The sequence below is a fragment of the Neopsephotus bourkii genome, unplaced genomic scaffold, assembly GCF_033783945.1.
Source record: "Neopsephotus bourkii isolate Nb327-2 ecotype Australia unplaced genomic scaffold, CSIRO-AGI_Nbou_v1 NB_1760, whole genome shotgun sequence".
Lineage (NCBI taxonomy): Eukaryota > Metazoa > Chordata > Aves > Psittaciformes > Psittacidae > Neopsephotus > Neopsephotus bourkii.
Genome location: NW_026902234.1, coordinates 8,156,086 through 8,171,100, shown reverse-complemented (window position 1 = coordinate 8,171,100; position 15,015 = coordinate 8,156,086). Strand labels below are relative to the sequence as shown.

General features: G+C 36.3%; 1 protein-coding gene across 2 annotated transcripts in view; it reads left to right on the top strand.

Annotated features, from left to right (window-relative positions):
- The window catches only part of CUL4A (cullin 4A), a 39,755-nt gene that overhangs the window by 5,789 nt on the left and 18,951 nt on the right, over positions 1-15,015 (top strand). Inside the window, exons 4-10 of one of the 2 annotated variants that reach the window (XM_061377715.1) lie at positions 1,917-1,986; positions 3,719-3,792; positions 5,270-5,432; positions 7,806-7,895; positions 8,657-8,739; positions 11,826-11,893; positions 14,766-14,884. In XM_061377715.1, coding sequence (XP_061233699.1) covers positions 1,917-1,986; positions 3,719-3,792; positions 5,270-5,432; positions 7,806-7,895; positions 8,657-8,739; positions 11,826-11,893; positions 14,766-14,884 — 667 coding nt within the window. Of the gene's footprint in view, positions 1-1,698; positions 1,987-3,718; positions 3,793-5,269; positions 5,433-7,805; positions 7,896-8,656; positions 8,740-11,825; positions 11,894-14,765; positions 14,885-15,015 lie in introns of those variants that run through there. The other variant, XM_061377714.1, reaches the window with a different exon arrangement.

Below are 15,015 nucleotides of genomic sequence, written 5' to 3'. Positions count from 1 at the left end.
GTAAGTAACATTCTAATAACAATTTACTTAGCATTTCAATAGGAATGCAAGTTTTACACCTAATCTGGAACATTTCAGTAGCACTGTTGGGTTTAACGGCAGGTATGAGTTTCTGTGCAGGTGAGTAGAGGAGATGCGTACAGGAGCAACAGCTTAAAGAAGAAAAAACCACCACAGTAATTTCAACAGCAGTGTCTTCTGTAAAATAATACTCAAACATAAAGTTTGACCAACTACTGGTCAGCAGTGATGTGTGTCAGAGTTATTCAAGAAGCCCTTTAGGCATCTTATGTGTACCTTGGGAGGTTCTTGGGAGAGAGCTCTAAGTTCAGGAGATCACTTGGCTGTCTTGGGACACAGAAACCTCAAGTTTTATGGTAAATCTCTCCATAGTTTTCTGAAGTGTCATTGCTGGGCTTTTCTTCTGTCTGAACTGGTCATAGAAGTGACTGTAGATCTCTGGGCACCTTAGGTACGGCTGGCCCTATTTTCTGAATGCTGTGTGCTTAGCAAGCTGAGATTGTGCTTTATGGGATGGCTGGCTTTTGTGTAACAGTGTAGCGGTTGCACTTCTCTCAGGCAGTAGATAAATAGTCTTCACAGGTATGTCTGTCCCCACATTCCTGGAGAGTGTCTTAGCAAGCCGATGCTGGGAAGTGCCATACTGAACAGATACTACAGTACTTTGGGTTCTAGCAGCGTTTCCTGGGTCTCTGTATGCATTTCATTAGCAGAAAAGGATAGGTTTAAATAGAAAGAAGCAAGGGACTGGGATCCAGAAAGAAACTTCTTTCCAGGTGAATGTTTTAAATGTGCTTTGGATTGTGACTGTAAGCTTCTCAGTTTACTGATTTTCCCAGGTAGGTGCCTATAGTCATAAAGAAGATAATACTTCCCCCCCTCCCCCCCCCGTTTACTGCCTAAATCCCAACATGGTTTGGGGTTATGTGTTTTGGTGGTTGGGTTTTTGTTTTGTTTGCTTATTCATGGTGCAGAAATCAACACTGTGAATTCACCTCTTACACAACAGCTGATTTTTTTCATTAGGTTTACTTTGATGCATTTAAAATGACATCTAACTAAAAAAGTATGTTAGTACAGCAGTCTTTTAAACATAACTAATCTCTAAAAAGCATCTCACAGTCTGTTTTAAAGCAGTGTACAGTCAACCTCTGAATTCCTGCCTTTTCAGACTTCAGATGATCTTCTGAAGAGATGCTTTGAAACTGGTGTTTTAAATCTTGTCTTCTCCCCCGCCCTCTCACAGATCTGGTGGTTTCGAGAGTTGAGAATTTTATTTTACACATTATATCCCAAGGATATGAGGTTAGATTAGTCAGATTAGACCAGAGGGTGTTTGAGATGATAGTGTGCAGGAAATGGAAGTACATTTTTGCACTTTCTGTTATTCCTAAATAACAGTTGTGTAATGAAGAAAACTGTATAGTTAGGGAGACCTGCTTATGTATATGGAAAGAGCAGTATTTGGGCTTATTGAGGATTATTTGAAACTGTAACTGCTTTTAAGAGACTAGGGTCACTCCAGTTGTGTGCAGTGTGAACCCATTAAGCAAACAAAATAAACCTTTCCATTCCTCTCACCTCAGTTGGTGACAAGCTTGTTGTGGGATTTGTTATTTAAATCTATATCAAAGTTATACAGTATAGCCACTAGGTGGTATTACTGAAGAGCAGTGAGTGCTATTCCCTGAAAATATAGGGAGGCCTTTTGGAGAACTGCCAGCCGCTCTGCTGGGCAAAAGCTCTGCACTTAACAGTATATTCTTGGGCAGTCACAATAACATGGGATGGGATATCCATGGAGCAGCTTTGCTAAGTGGCTGGCAAAGATCACCTCCAGAATCTGGCCTCAAAAAGATACCAGCAAGCTTAGTTTTCCTTAATATGTGCTGTACAGATTCTCTGGATAGTCTTTTATTTCTAAAGAAGATAAATAAATGCTGGCAAGATCATTGCAGACAAATGGTAAGTTGAATGTTTTTTTCAGACTACATATACTTGAGGTGTGAAATCTGACAAAAAGGAGTTTGTCATGGTTTTAACTTGGGACTGTATTGCACCTCCTCCTCCATGTTTCAGCATTGCTTTTCACTTTCTCCTTTGGTAGCTGGGGGTGGTTTTGTTGTTGAAAACTTATGTTCTGTTGTGTTAACTCAGACTTTCATAGGTTTCATATGAAGTTGGAACATCACTCAGAAATATATTGACACCTGCTTTCTATGGGTGCAAAGAAAAACTAACAAGGCTATATTGAAGTTGTTTGCTGTCTGATTTTAATTAATTGGAGAACACATAATCTTTGCTTGTGGTTGGCTCCAAGAGCTAGGTTCATTTGTAACCTCTTTTGTGGTTTTGGTTTGTTGTTTTTTTTTTTTTCAAAGCAGAGATGATTATTCTGACTGTAGGGCTAAGAAACAAGATTAAAGAACTGAATCTCCTTTTCTTTTTGCCCTTCTTATCCTTTACCTCCACAACGGAATATGTTACTGGAGAAAAATCCTCTCTTAATGACAGTCTGTGAATTTGTCTTTTAAGAATTCATAATTATAATTGTAAGCCAGCATTTGACAATGAGTTTTCATTGCACTGTCACTTAGCTTTGGCTACAGATGCCTCAAATGGTTGAATTTCTATTTTCACTCCTTGAATCCACCCCTCTCTCCTCCCCTCTGGGGGATGAGCAAAGGTATGTGATTTTTATCTGAAATAAAAATGGAAAGTGTTATGGAAACATTGCAAACAAATTCAACAGTCTGATGAAAATAGAGTTGAAGTTTATTGCCTTTACAATGTAATTAAATTGGACCTGTGTTTTTATAAAAAGGCTTTTACTATGAGCTCTGTTCACCCTAATTACTTTTGAGCATTTTTCCCCCCCTCAAAGTCACAACTTGTAGCAAGCGGCTTTCTTGCCCCTGTGCTGAGTGAGCACTTATGCTATTTAAGAAAAAAAATAAATCAGCCTCACAGCTGTTTCACTTTAATATGCTTGGCAGAAACTCTATCAGCTTGAGAACTGCTTCAGAAGCAATGAAATCTTTTAGGGTAGGAGTAGGTGAACAGCTGGGATTGAAATTTCTCTATCTGGCCCAGGGGTGATTTAGTTATGGACATCCTGAGTTATGCTAATGCTAAACTGAAAGCTGGGCAGCTTTTTTATGAGCAAAGTTAAAAACGGATTTTGAATGTGGAAGAGTAATAAGGTAAAACCCACCTCCTTCTACTTCTTTCATTAAAAAAAAAAATAAATTAATACCTTCTTTACCCAGTTGCATTTATTGTGTATCGGATTTTCTCATGACTTTTGGCAGCTAACTTTGATTTTGGAAAGATTATTTTTTTCTTTAAGCAAAAACCATGGCAGCATGCTACTTCAGGGTGTTTACTGGATGTCTTGGTGGCACTGATTGAATGGCTTATGTACCTCAGTAGCAGAAAAACTCAACAGTCTAATAAAACTGTTTTGATAATGGTTATGAATTTGAAAACTGTCTTGGATATACTTGGCAGTCCCACTTAGTAATAATGCTAATATCAATAAATTACAGACCAGTGGCTGTACAAGTCACCGTGAAAGTTGAAAGTACATATAGCAGTAATTAAGCCTGTGATCTACTTTTTCAGTAGTGGCTTTATAAACTAAAATACCACATTTTGAAGCGGTGAAGAAAAAAACATTGTGTTTATCTATTTTCAGATCATGATCAGAAGCATTTTCTTATTTTTGGATCGTACATACGTACTTCAGAATTCAATGCTTCCTTCTATATGGTAGGTATCCATGTAAGTATTCCTTGAATCTTAACAGTTTGAACAAATTATTTGCAAAAATTATTTTTTTCACATTTGATCTCTGTAATAAGTCTAAAATTTTGTGTTAATTTATGGATATACATGTGTCAGCATATGCATATGTCATTTCCCCTTCCCCAGGAATATTCATTGTAAAGTGAGGGTAAAAGAAGAAAAAGGTCTGTGACTATATGCTTAAAAGTTAAGGCATATATATAGCTGTAGTTCTCACAGCCTGGGTGAGGCTGGCTGTGTGGGGAACCTCCTCAGACTGCTGCGTCTGTCTTGAGAGCTGGCCCACTGGCATTTTAGGTGCTTCTGGTTTTGACAAAATTCAACACTCAACTCCTTGCTCTGTTTTGTTGTTTGTTTTTTGGTTTGGTTTTGTTTTTTAAAAAGTCAGATACACTGAAAAGGTACAGATCATTTTTCCAGTATTGCCCTGTTGACAGCTGAAACCTGTTGGTCAGAGTGTTGAGATGATTCTGCTGCACTTTAAGCACACCACATCTTTGGGCATTCAGTTTTTAAGCACCCCTCCTGTGGGGCGTTTTAAATCATTGCCCAACAAAACAAACCCAGGCTTTGCTGAGATTTTATGGTATTGTTACTCTGTCTCTATAGCAAAAAACTTTGTAGCTGAAGTACTGAAGTAAGCGTACCCCTTTTCCCTTCCTGGCTAGCTTTTGTGCTCTTGGGAACTCCTCAGGCTGACTGAGGAACCTGGCATCCTTCTCCCATCCTTTGTATGTCCTGTGGGCTTCTTTCTTCCTGACCTCTGCAGTAGTTTTCCTATAACTCTTTGTGTTAGGTTTCCTTTTACTAAACGTTGAAAAAGTCTGTTCATACTTTCTGTTGTTTTCGCCTCATACTGGAAAAGTTCCCTTTATTAAAATCCTAATTTGTGACAAGTTGGAGGTAACAGGTTTTATCTAAGATTCCTTTGTTTTCCTTGGCCAAGACAATGTTTAATAATTAGCTGTTTCATGGCATAGAGGCATTGTTCCTCATCCTCTTAGAATGAGCCAAGAATCTGAGAGGTGATCGTAAGGTCCTAAACATACAGAGAATTCATGCTTTTGAACAAAACTTATTTATTACACATAGATTGACTGACCCAGGGAATCTTATGTTAAGGTACATATTCAGATTTTTATTATTTTATAATAGCTTTTTTTTAATAAACATAATATTATGGTCTAGTGTGTGAAATACAGACAAGCTTGTCACAGTTCTCAGCTGAAGTGTATGTATCTGGTAGCCTGTGGCCTGGTATTGTTGTAATTAATGTTACAGTTTTCTCAGTGGTCAATGTCAAAAAGATACACATCATTAATACATTTTCTTTCTGTATAATATATATACACTATAAATAATATGTATTTTTCTCACACTGAGATACAGATTTTATAAGAGAATCATCGGTATGATTTATTAATTTTCAATATTCACACAGGGATATGGGGCTAGAGTTATTTAGAAATCATGTAATTAGTGACAAGCAAGTTCAAAACAAGGCTATTGATGGAATACTCCTTCTGATCGAACAAGAACGAAATGGTGAAGCGGTGGACAGAAGTTTGCTGCGGAGTTTGTTGAGCATGCTGTCTGATCTGCAGGTGAGTACAGCAAACTTCACTAATAACAGCCATGTTTAGAAACAGAGTTTGGACTTTTCTAATTCGTGTGTTGTGCAGAAATAACTTTATTCTTCCAGTACATGGGCGTCAAATCTTGCTATTAGATTGGGTAAAGAAGATGTATCTTATCAATGTGCAATCTTTTATTTTTTGTTTTTAAATGAGACTTCTTTGCCTGTTTGCCTTAGCAGAGGTAGTGGCCCACAGATTCTTAAGTAATAGATTTGTAAGTCTTAGTATGTGCACTATTGCGTCTGTCTTAATCACTCGTTTTCTAATCCTAGTACCAATTAAATGTAGGAACAAAAAAAAGACCAACTCTGTCACTGTAAATAGGTGTCACTTTTTGGAGTCCAGATCCTGGGTCTGTGGGAGAAAAAAACCACACAAAAAATCCCCCAAAAATCCCCATTTTGGCAACTTCTTAGGAGAGATGCGAAGGATAGAATGGGATACAAAGTTAAGGCCAAGGTTTTCAAATAGATAAGGTCAATATTTGACTTACTGGAACTTTCCATTAGTGTAGATACTTAGCAACCAAAAAGACTAAAAATGCTGACTTTGGCATAGATTGTGCTCTCATTGACACTGCAGCCTTATGTGATAAAGTTATAAGTTTTTCATTCTTAAAAACTGTTCAGGTTGCTCAGTTAGTTCCCCAGTGGTATACAGTGTTAAGAAACTGGCTGAACGTTTAATGAGGAAGATTGCATAAAATAATCCTTTTGCGTCAGGTGGCTTACCTGCTTTTCTGCCTTTCATGTTAATCCTCCTGATTTTCATGTTTTAACTTTTTCTAGTGTACCAGAAAAATTAGTAACTAATTGTTCTGTTCAAGAGAGAAGGCAAAATTCTGTCAATGACTTTTTCAGATCACATAACGTGGAGGTGCAGATCTGATTTGTGTGCTTTTTTCCACTTTTTTGCCATTTCCCTAATTGCATCAGCTTTTTCTAGGTGTTGAAGTTTCAACACTCTGCTAACTAAAGATAAATATTCTTTTTTATTCGATCTTTCTCACAGAATTGGATTTAAGTCTGCATTCGCCTTTACTGGCTCAAAAGTGTAGTTTTACTTTTTCACTAGGGAAACTAACCTGGTCTAATCTGTTCTTTTAAAATATCTGTCACTTCACTGAGACAGAGATATGCTCATAACCCTGTAATTGTATGATTTTGTACTCATTCCTAATTTTTCATCAATTATGCAATTGAGGCCCAGCTGCTGAAAGTTGATTCCTCCTTCCATAGATCCTATTTTATAGTTGTTTCCTATTGTAGAGCTTTACACATGTTTTATGCAGAAAGCAGTTCTGTATACTGTGATGTTAATGTTTCTCCAGTTTTCCTGAAGGGGAAAGGAAGGTAAGAAATAAAATCTAGCATTTGGTTCTGTTGAAAATGAGCTAGTGCAAAGAGAAGGCTGGAACAATGAGTTGATGTCTAATTGTGGTGTTGAATTAGTGAACTATAATATTGTGAATGCTTGTTAAGCCACAGTTTTTATATTGAAGTTAGCATTAAAATAAAATATAAAAAAATCAAGCTTTTAAAAGTCCTTAAGAGGAAAAAATGTTAAATATGATGAGTTTGACAGGTCTGTTTTGTTTTGGAAGAAATATTTTCTTCTATTCTTGCACCACACTCAATGAATCTTTCCTTTTTCTTTTAACTACCTGTCCCTCTGTTTACATGTTATTTCCTAGCTGCCTTCTTCAGACTCTTTTAACTATTCTATATAGTGGTCCTTTCTGACTTACCGCATACTAAACTGTTAATCATTTTGCAGAACTTTTTCAATGTCTGTGATCATTGTTCATGCCCTTTTTTTACACACCTTAATCCTTTCAGGAGAAAGGGAGTTCACCTTATTGGTATAACTCATTTTTCCGGGACCACTCATAGAAACCTCAGATCTGAAGATGCATTACTGAGCATATAGTTTTTTTACTGATGGGAATTGTCTGTTTTGTGCCAATGTTTTACTAGCTGAAAGTATTTTATTATTTTTTTGCTACAGAAGTACCAGTGGGAGTGTTGTGCTCAGGTGGATTAGATGTCAGTGCTGTGCTGTGATGTTGGGCTCTGTGCCTTAAAAAGAAGCCTGTCAATTTAAACTGTTTGAGTACTGATGACTGAAACACGCTATTGCTGCACTGGAAAGTCAGCTCTGATCTCAGTCTTTCTAAAACCAGTGGGCAAACAGAGAACTTCAGTGTTAATGTAATGTTACTCTGACACTTCTCATAGCTGTGTGGGTTCTTGAGGATTTTCTTGCTCTCTATGATGACAGCCAAAATAGGCTATCTTTATTGGCAGCTTAATGTAAGTAACTGGATTAATTTCTTAACAGGTTTACAAGGAATCATTTGAACAGAGGTTCCTGGAAGAGACAAATTGTTTATATGCTGCAGAAGGCCAAAGATTAATGCAGGAAAGAGAGGTAGGTGCATGCTGGACAAGATTGCTTTCATACTAGTTTTATCTGCTATGGGATTACATGAGAACTTCTGGTAGTACCATGATGTATTAATGTTCCATGAAATTTATTGGTATACATTTTCATGTTTTGATGTGCAGCACTGTATCAAAGGGAAGAGCAGGCTCTAGATTGCCTTTGTGCTTGAAATATGTAATTAAGGGTCCTTTCCAACCGTAACTATTCTATGATTCTATATTTAAATACATGTACTTACACATGTATTTATATGCATATGTACATGCATGTGTATATGTGCATATATGTACACGTATGCATAACTGTTTTGATAATTTGAAGCCTGAGTTTCATACCTCTGTAATATGTGATAAATGTGTTAATGCTCCATAGGGACACAGATACACTACTGGAGAAACTGCCATTGAAATAATAGAACTGTATGGCTCACACCAACTGAAAATCTGCTCCGTGAGACTTTGAGGGCTAGTTTAGCTCAGAAGGGTTTTGAGAAAAAATTAACTTCCTCTGAAAAATCCTCAGATTTCTGTTTTCCTTCCTGTCAGCTGTAGTTACAATGCTTTTGATAGAGATTAACATTGATTAATAAAAATACGGATTATGTACTGTGTAACAACATTCTGGTAGAATAGTCCTTTCCAATTAGTATTGTCTTTAAATCTGTAGTTTAAAATAATTTTCATGGAACAAGATTATCTGCCTTTCACACCTTTGTAGTTGAACTTGACATTCTCTTGTCTCTCTAGGTCCCAGAATATCTTCACCATGTTAATAAACGTTTGGAAGAAGAAGGAGACAGAGTAATAACATATTTAGACCACAGCACACAGTGAGTACAAATTCTGTCATTCTCAGCATAAGTCAAGCATCCTTCATAAAACAGTGTGATTATCCATTGTTGTAGAGAGACAGATTATTTCTCCGTTGTCTTACAAATATTATCTTGTTGACAGCACTCATGATACAACTCGGGATTTTTAAGACTTTATTTTATTCAAGACTCATTTCTTCAAAATCAAAATTTACTTTGAGTAAGAGGAAGAAATTTTTCCAGAAAGCTCTGTCAGTGTGTACTGAAGTTAACAAAACATTATAGAAAACCTCAAACTTGCATTATTGAAATAGCAGCTGATTTTAGTCATTCATGTCATTCAATGATAACAAAATTAACCACAAATCCCTTGAGGGAAAGAAAGACATGTTAGGGGGAAAAAAAAAAGAAAAAGAGAAAGTTTAAATTATGATGTAGGATAGAGGACACAAAGTTAACAGAAGATGAGTTTTGGAGTCCCTGCTGCCAATGCATTGTGCATGGTAGCTTTTCCTTTTTTCACTCAGGTGTTGAGTAATATTGTATGTTCTGCTGGGGTAAGAATGTGCATTCAGAAAACACTGCAGAATCACTGGCACACTATATGTCTCTAAACTATTTGTCATGCAGTAAGCTTTGTATTTATTTTTTTTTTTAATAAAGAGCATGATAATAAAGAACGTAACATTTTCTTCATTTTTTTTAGTTTTCTGGATCATGTATTGGCATTTCATTGGGTCTCAGAAGGATAACTGAATAAAAATTATCTTTTTAACTTGTTAGTTTCCTCAGATGTATTTTCTATATATATTCACACACACATACATTGTATGTCATGGTAGATAGCTGAACTTGAATCCTCTTCCTGTAAATGGCAATTGCAGGGTGACTAAACTTTTCTGGCAGAATCACTCACATTAAAATATAAGGAACTCTTTCTATAGGTAAAGTTACAGTGTGTAGTTATGTATATTTATTTACGGTTTAAGTTAAAAAATAGGTTGATATATTTTCAGTCTAGAAATACATTAAGTCCTTGCTTTGAGTGTTGTCCTTAGTTAAAGGCTTAAAGACCTACTTTTAGAAGACTTTGCACTCATTTTCTCTCTTTGCATTAAGAAACAGCAGTTGTTAAAATTAGTGCCCTTGAGTTGTCCTCAGGTCACACTGTCTTTCTGGGTGTGCATGGAAAGAGCAGAAAGGATGTTAAATTCAGTTACTGGGTTTGATCTTGAGGTGGAAGTGATACTTCCAGGACAAAAACATCATTCAAAATACTTCTACCCAGATTTGTGTCACATACGGAGGGTGTGTTGTTGCAGCCCACCAGTACATGGCTTTTCTGGACAGCTGACCAGAATAAGCAGATCTTCTGGTCAGTCTGTAGGTGACTGAGGTAGGTGACTTTGAGGCTGTGCAGAAGGTATCTTCAGGCTCATTCAATCAAGATTAATATTCTGTCTGCTTGCTAGGAAATAGCACTCTGCCGCTTAGTCTCTAGCAGATGAATTGTCGTTATTTGCCCCATAGGCAGAATAGGTCTTCTCTGGGGCAAAGGATGGTATTTTATACAACCTTGACTCCTCCTGCTTTTGGAGACAGCTCAGCAGTTGTAGGTAGCAGTAGATGGAAATTTCAGGGCATATGGAAGTGACTATAAAAATGGCTGTATGTGTTAAGACCAAGGGTCTGTCTGACTGGTATTTCAGTTTGCTTACAGTCACTGAAAGATGTCCTGATTCTCTCCTAGTATATGCCTGTTTTTTTAGCTGAGGGTATTTTCTGAATCTGATGTAGTTTGTCTGGTTGGATCTCTTTCAAATACTTGCATTGTCTCATTGGGATTCACGTAAGCTTTTCCATCTGTTCCAGCCTTTGGCAAAGTGTTTCACTGCTGAGGTAACCACCACGGTATAAATTGTGTCCTTTTGCTTGGGTCTGGGTCCCAGTACAATCACTGATGACTCCAGTTCTTGCATTGGAAGGGAAAATGATCAGTTTCCTTCCACCTTTTCCCTGCCTGTCAATGTCCTGTATCCCTGCTAAGTCATCTCTTTCCCAGAAAGAAAAGTCCTAACACATGCAGTTATTTCTCTTGCAGCTGCTGCTGCATAATTTGATCACCTATTCCCTTCTGTGAACCTTTACAAAGTCTCATTTAAACTTTTGAGATGAAGTGACTAAAACTGTGAATTGTACAGAAGGTCAGGCTTGTCATTGACGGGCTGTTTCAGGAAAGGTGGTGTTTTGGCAAAGGTAGGGACGTTAAGTATATGCTGCTGTGTAAAAGGCTCCCGTCAATCACAGCCAAGCATGTTTCTTCTAGAAAATCTAAACTAAGCATCTGAAAACCAGTTCTATAAAACTTAACTCAGACCAAAATGATTGGTCTTTTGTGGCCATATTGCAGGCAGCAGTAGAAGTTTAAACACTGACATTAATTAACCCCTTGGACTACAGACATTTCTTTCCTCATTTAGGCTAAAAAAAGATGTAAAAGAAAACTTGCCGTTACTTTTCAGTCCTGTCTAAAGTGAATGTATAAAATATTTCATTAATAGTAAAAAGTAGGGAATATTCAAGGACAAATTTTAAATGCTTTGCAAATTTGAGTTTTGTGGTTCTAGCTCAATTTATGCTTATGTAACTGCATAACATAATCAGATGAAAAGTTTGAGTTTTGAATGTCACCAGCATCTATTGTGTTGGCTTGGAATTCAAACCCTGAAGGGTTTGGTTTGGTTTTGTTATTTGATTTGTTTGTTTGCTGCATTTTCAAAAAAAGTCAATTTGACTTTTTTCCAGAAATATTTTTGTATTGCTCTTTGGTATTTACACTTCTTGTTTTACTGTGCAAGAGCTTGCTTTTTAGTATTCAAACCTGTATTTCTTTATTCATTACATGCAAAGTTTATTGTTTTCTTTCTTGACTTGCATCTGATGTGACATTTTTGTCTTAATTTGTCGCCTTTGTTTTAAGTATAAAATTGTTGATTTTTATTATTTTTTTCAATTAGAATGTAAGTTATTCACAAATACTCTGTGACAGGAGGCAACTCTCTTATACTCTAACACTTCTGATGTACTTTTCTTGCCTTATGTAGGAAACCACTGATTGCTTGTGTGGAGAAACAGCTACTAGGAGAACACTTAACAGCTATTTTGCAAAAAGGTATTTTTTTTTTTAATTAATGTAATCTCCAATAAGCAACAGATTCTCATGCTCTGAAATAACTATCAACTCCACAGCTTTTATGTAGGGATTTGTATTAGCCGTGGGAAAAACTTCCACAGATACATAAATCCAACCTTATGACTTACACCCACTGTCACAAGTAAATTGTATACATGGAAACAAATATCTAAAATATAACTGCATATTTGTAAAGTTGCTAAACCCCCTATATCTCCTTTGACTTACAGCAATGGGCTTTGGTATTACGTCTTTGGAACTGCTTATTTCATAGAATTATAGAAACTTTTAAGTGAGAGCTGTAGTTACTATTGCAGCTTCTTTTATGTAATAGTCACACAGCTCAAGTGCAGTAGCTTCACATAGTCTTGTGATTGTACTGTTCAAGAATCATGAGTTATTGGAACTGGCAACATTCTGAGGCAATGAACTTTCATATGCATTTGTCTGTATTTTACCTGGCAAATTCAGATAAAAGCTGCAGTCTTCTTAGGAAGTCCTTATTCAGGCATTACTATCTTCAAAGCAGTATATCTTTGTTCCTCTTAACTTTTAATCTCCCCCTTTTCACTGAATTTCTGGGTTTGGTCAGTATTCCCTGATCTTTTAATACTGTAAATGATCTGTTTCTTTCCTTGCAGTAGCCATATTTCAGGTTTTAGATCTTCTAGCAAATTGTCCTTGCATCTTTGCTTCCTTCACTGCTGCAAAAGAGATGTCTCTAGTAATATGGTATCTTTGAGCTCTATCACATGCATATTTGTTCATACTTTCAGGTTGTTATATGTACCCCTTTCACTTCTTTATTTGCCCCCTTTAATGATAGACCTATGCTCACAGTTTTCTCTGAAGTACTCTGGGAATAAGTCGTTTCACTGTTTTAAATACATTTATACAAATAAGCATGGTCACTCCATCTTAGCTATTATTATCATAAAGAGAAGGTAAGAATAGTTGATTTTTTGTTGATTTATGTCAGTTTTGCTCTTGAATTCAATATTGTTTTTAAGTAGCTTTTCTGTGGCATTTATTTTATCAGTTGGCTTCACTGAAAGTATGAGGTCTTGTTTAGCCTAAACTTTTTCTTGGTTTATAATGTATATATACCATCCATGTAAATATGGAGAGATGTGTACATTTTTCTAGTCACTACATTTTAGGACTGTAGTATGGTTGGATCAGCTTTTCCATTTTATGTCTACACTTAAAAGAGCTAACAGGACTTTCATAACTTTCTGCATTTGTTTGATCATTGTCACACTGTCCTTTGATTATAACGTCCTAGTATTCTGTGCAAGTAGAAGATGATACTGCCTTTTGTAGGTTTTGTTCATTAGGAGAAGGCATGTGATGTAGTCTGTTTGGTACAGGGTGGGGAAAAAACTTACAAATGCAGGGTATGTATAAGAAACATTGCTTGCTTGTATTACTGCAACTGCCATTGAATAGATATTAGTGTTGTTTTCATCGTGAGTATAATATTTTTTTCCAAATTTCCACCAAAGCTATGGTGGAAGTTGTGTGAAGCCTCGTGTCTGAGGACTTTGCTGGGCATCTTTTTCATTGTCATATGAGTGATATTTTTTTCAATCACACAACTCATATGCCAGAGGAAGAAGGTTTATACTTTATCATCTAGGTTATAATAAAGCAGTTAGTATATCAGTGTCCTTAAATAAATAGGAGGTCATGCTTGGGAGTGATGGAATGGGCATTTCTCAGTTCCCTGTTCAATACCAAAAGAACACCAGTTACCTGTATTCAAGCCTTTGTAATCTATTGTCTTACATTTTAAAGTATGCCCATTCTTCTAATATTCAGAAGTTTAGAAAATACCAAAATATCAGGCAAAAGTTTGCCTGGCATCATTCTTGAATGTTGGCTGCTTTCTGAACATGTAAGAAAGTTAAAATTAACAATGAAATTATTTTTAAGATGAAGAATGCCGCAGAAAATGGAATGATTCAGTAGTGACTGAAAATCTTTTGCACACTAATATCATTTAAAATTTGTAATTAATGAAGTATATTTTGTGAAATAGGACAGTTGTATGGTATCAGCAACACTGATGATGTGAATTGGCAACCTGTGTAAAATCAAGCTTTCTGGGTTTAAAAAGAACACCATAAATCTTTGATACAACCCTCCCATACTACTAAAGCCTCTGTCACCAACACCAGACAATGTAGCTCTGGGTGCCTTAGAACTACATTCACCATATTCTCAAATGTTAAAATGTGTACACAGTTGTTGCATACTTCACATTTTGCCTTGAGCTTCTCTTCTCCATGTTTTTATTGCAAATCTTAGTCTTACGAAGGATGGTGTCATGAAAGGCAAAAGTTGCTTGGGAGGAATCTGTAGTCTTGCGTTACTCCTTTGGGGTGAGCGTAGACAATTCATATCACATTCTCAATCTAAAAACACGGTTCACCACACTCCACAGAAAAAATCTTGCAAAGTATTTGACTTTCAGTTTGGCACAGTTTACTTAGCTTATTGTTTTCTGACATTCTTTAGAGGTACTCGATAAGACTGTACCCTTCAAATCAAGCACTGTTCATGAGCATTCTGCAAAAAGGCTTAAGTCAACAACTCTCCTTGCTGGGAGAGTACTGCTGTTTGAAATAGTTTTAAAATACTGTACTGTAAATCATTTCAGGCAGTTTAACCAAGGGGATATGTTAACTCTGAACATACTGCTTGCTTTCAGAAATTTAGTCTTAAAATGTTTGTATGTTTTAAGCACTCTGGAGGGTCTTGTCTTCTGATGTATTTTACAGATTCTTCTGATAAATTGCTAACTATTTATGCAACTCTTTCTCTTAATTTGTTTATTGTTTGTTTTTAGGACTTGATAATCTGCTTGATGAAAACAGAATATCAGATTTAACCCAAACATACCAGCTGTTCAGCCGGGTAAAAGGTGGGCAGCAGATCCTTTTGCAACATTGGAGTGAATACATCAAGGTATTTCAAAGATCTCTTACTAATGCCAAAATTTATGCTGTTACCATCTCTCTTCTATCAAAACCAGGAATAATATGTAGGTGTATGCATTAAAATTCTGTTTTAAGCAAATACAGGGAGGGATGCTAATG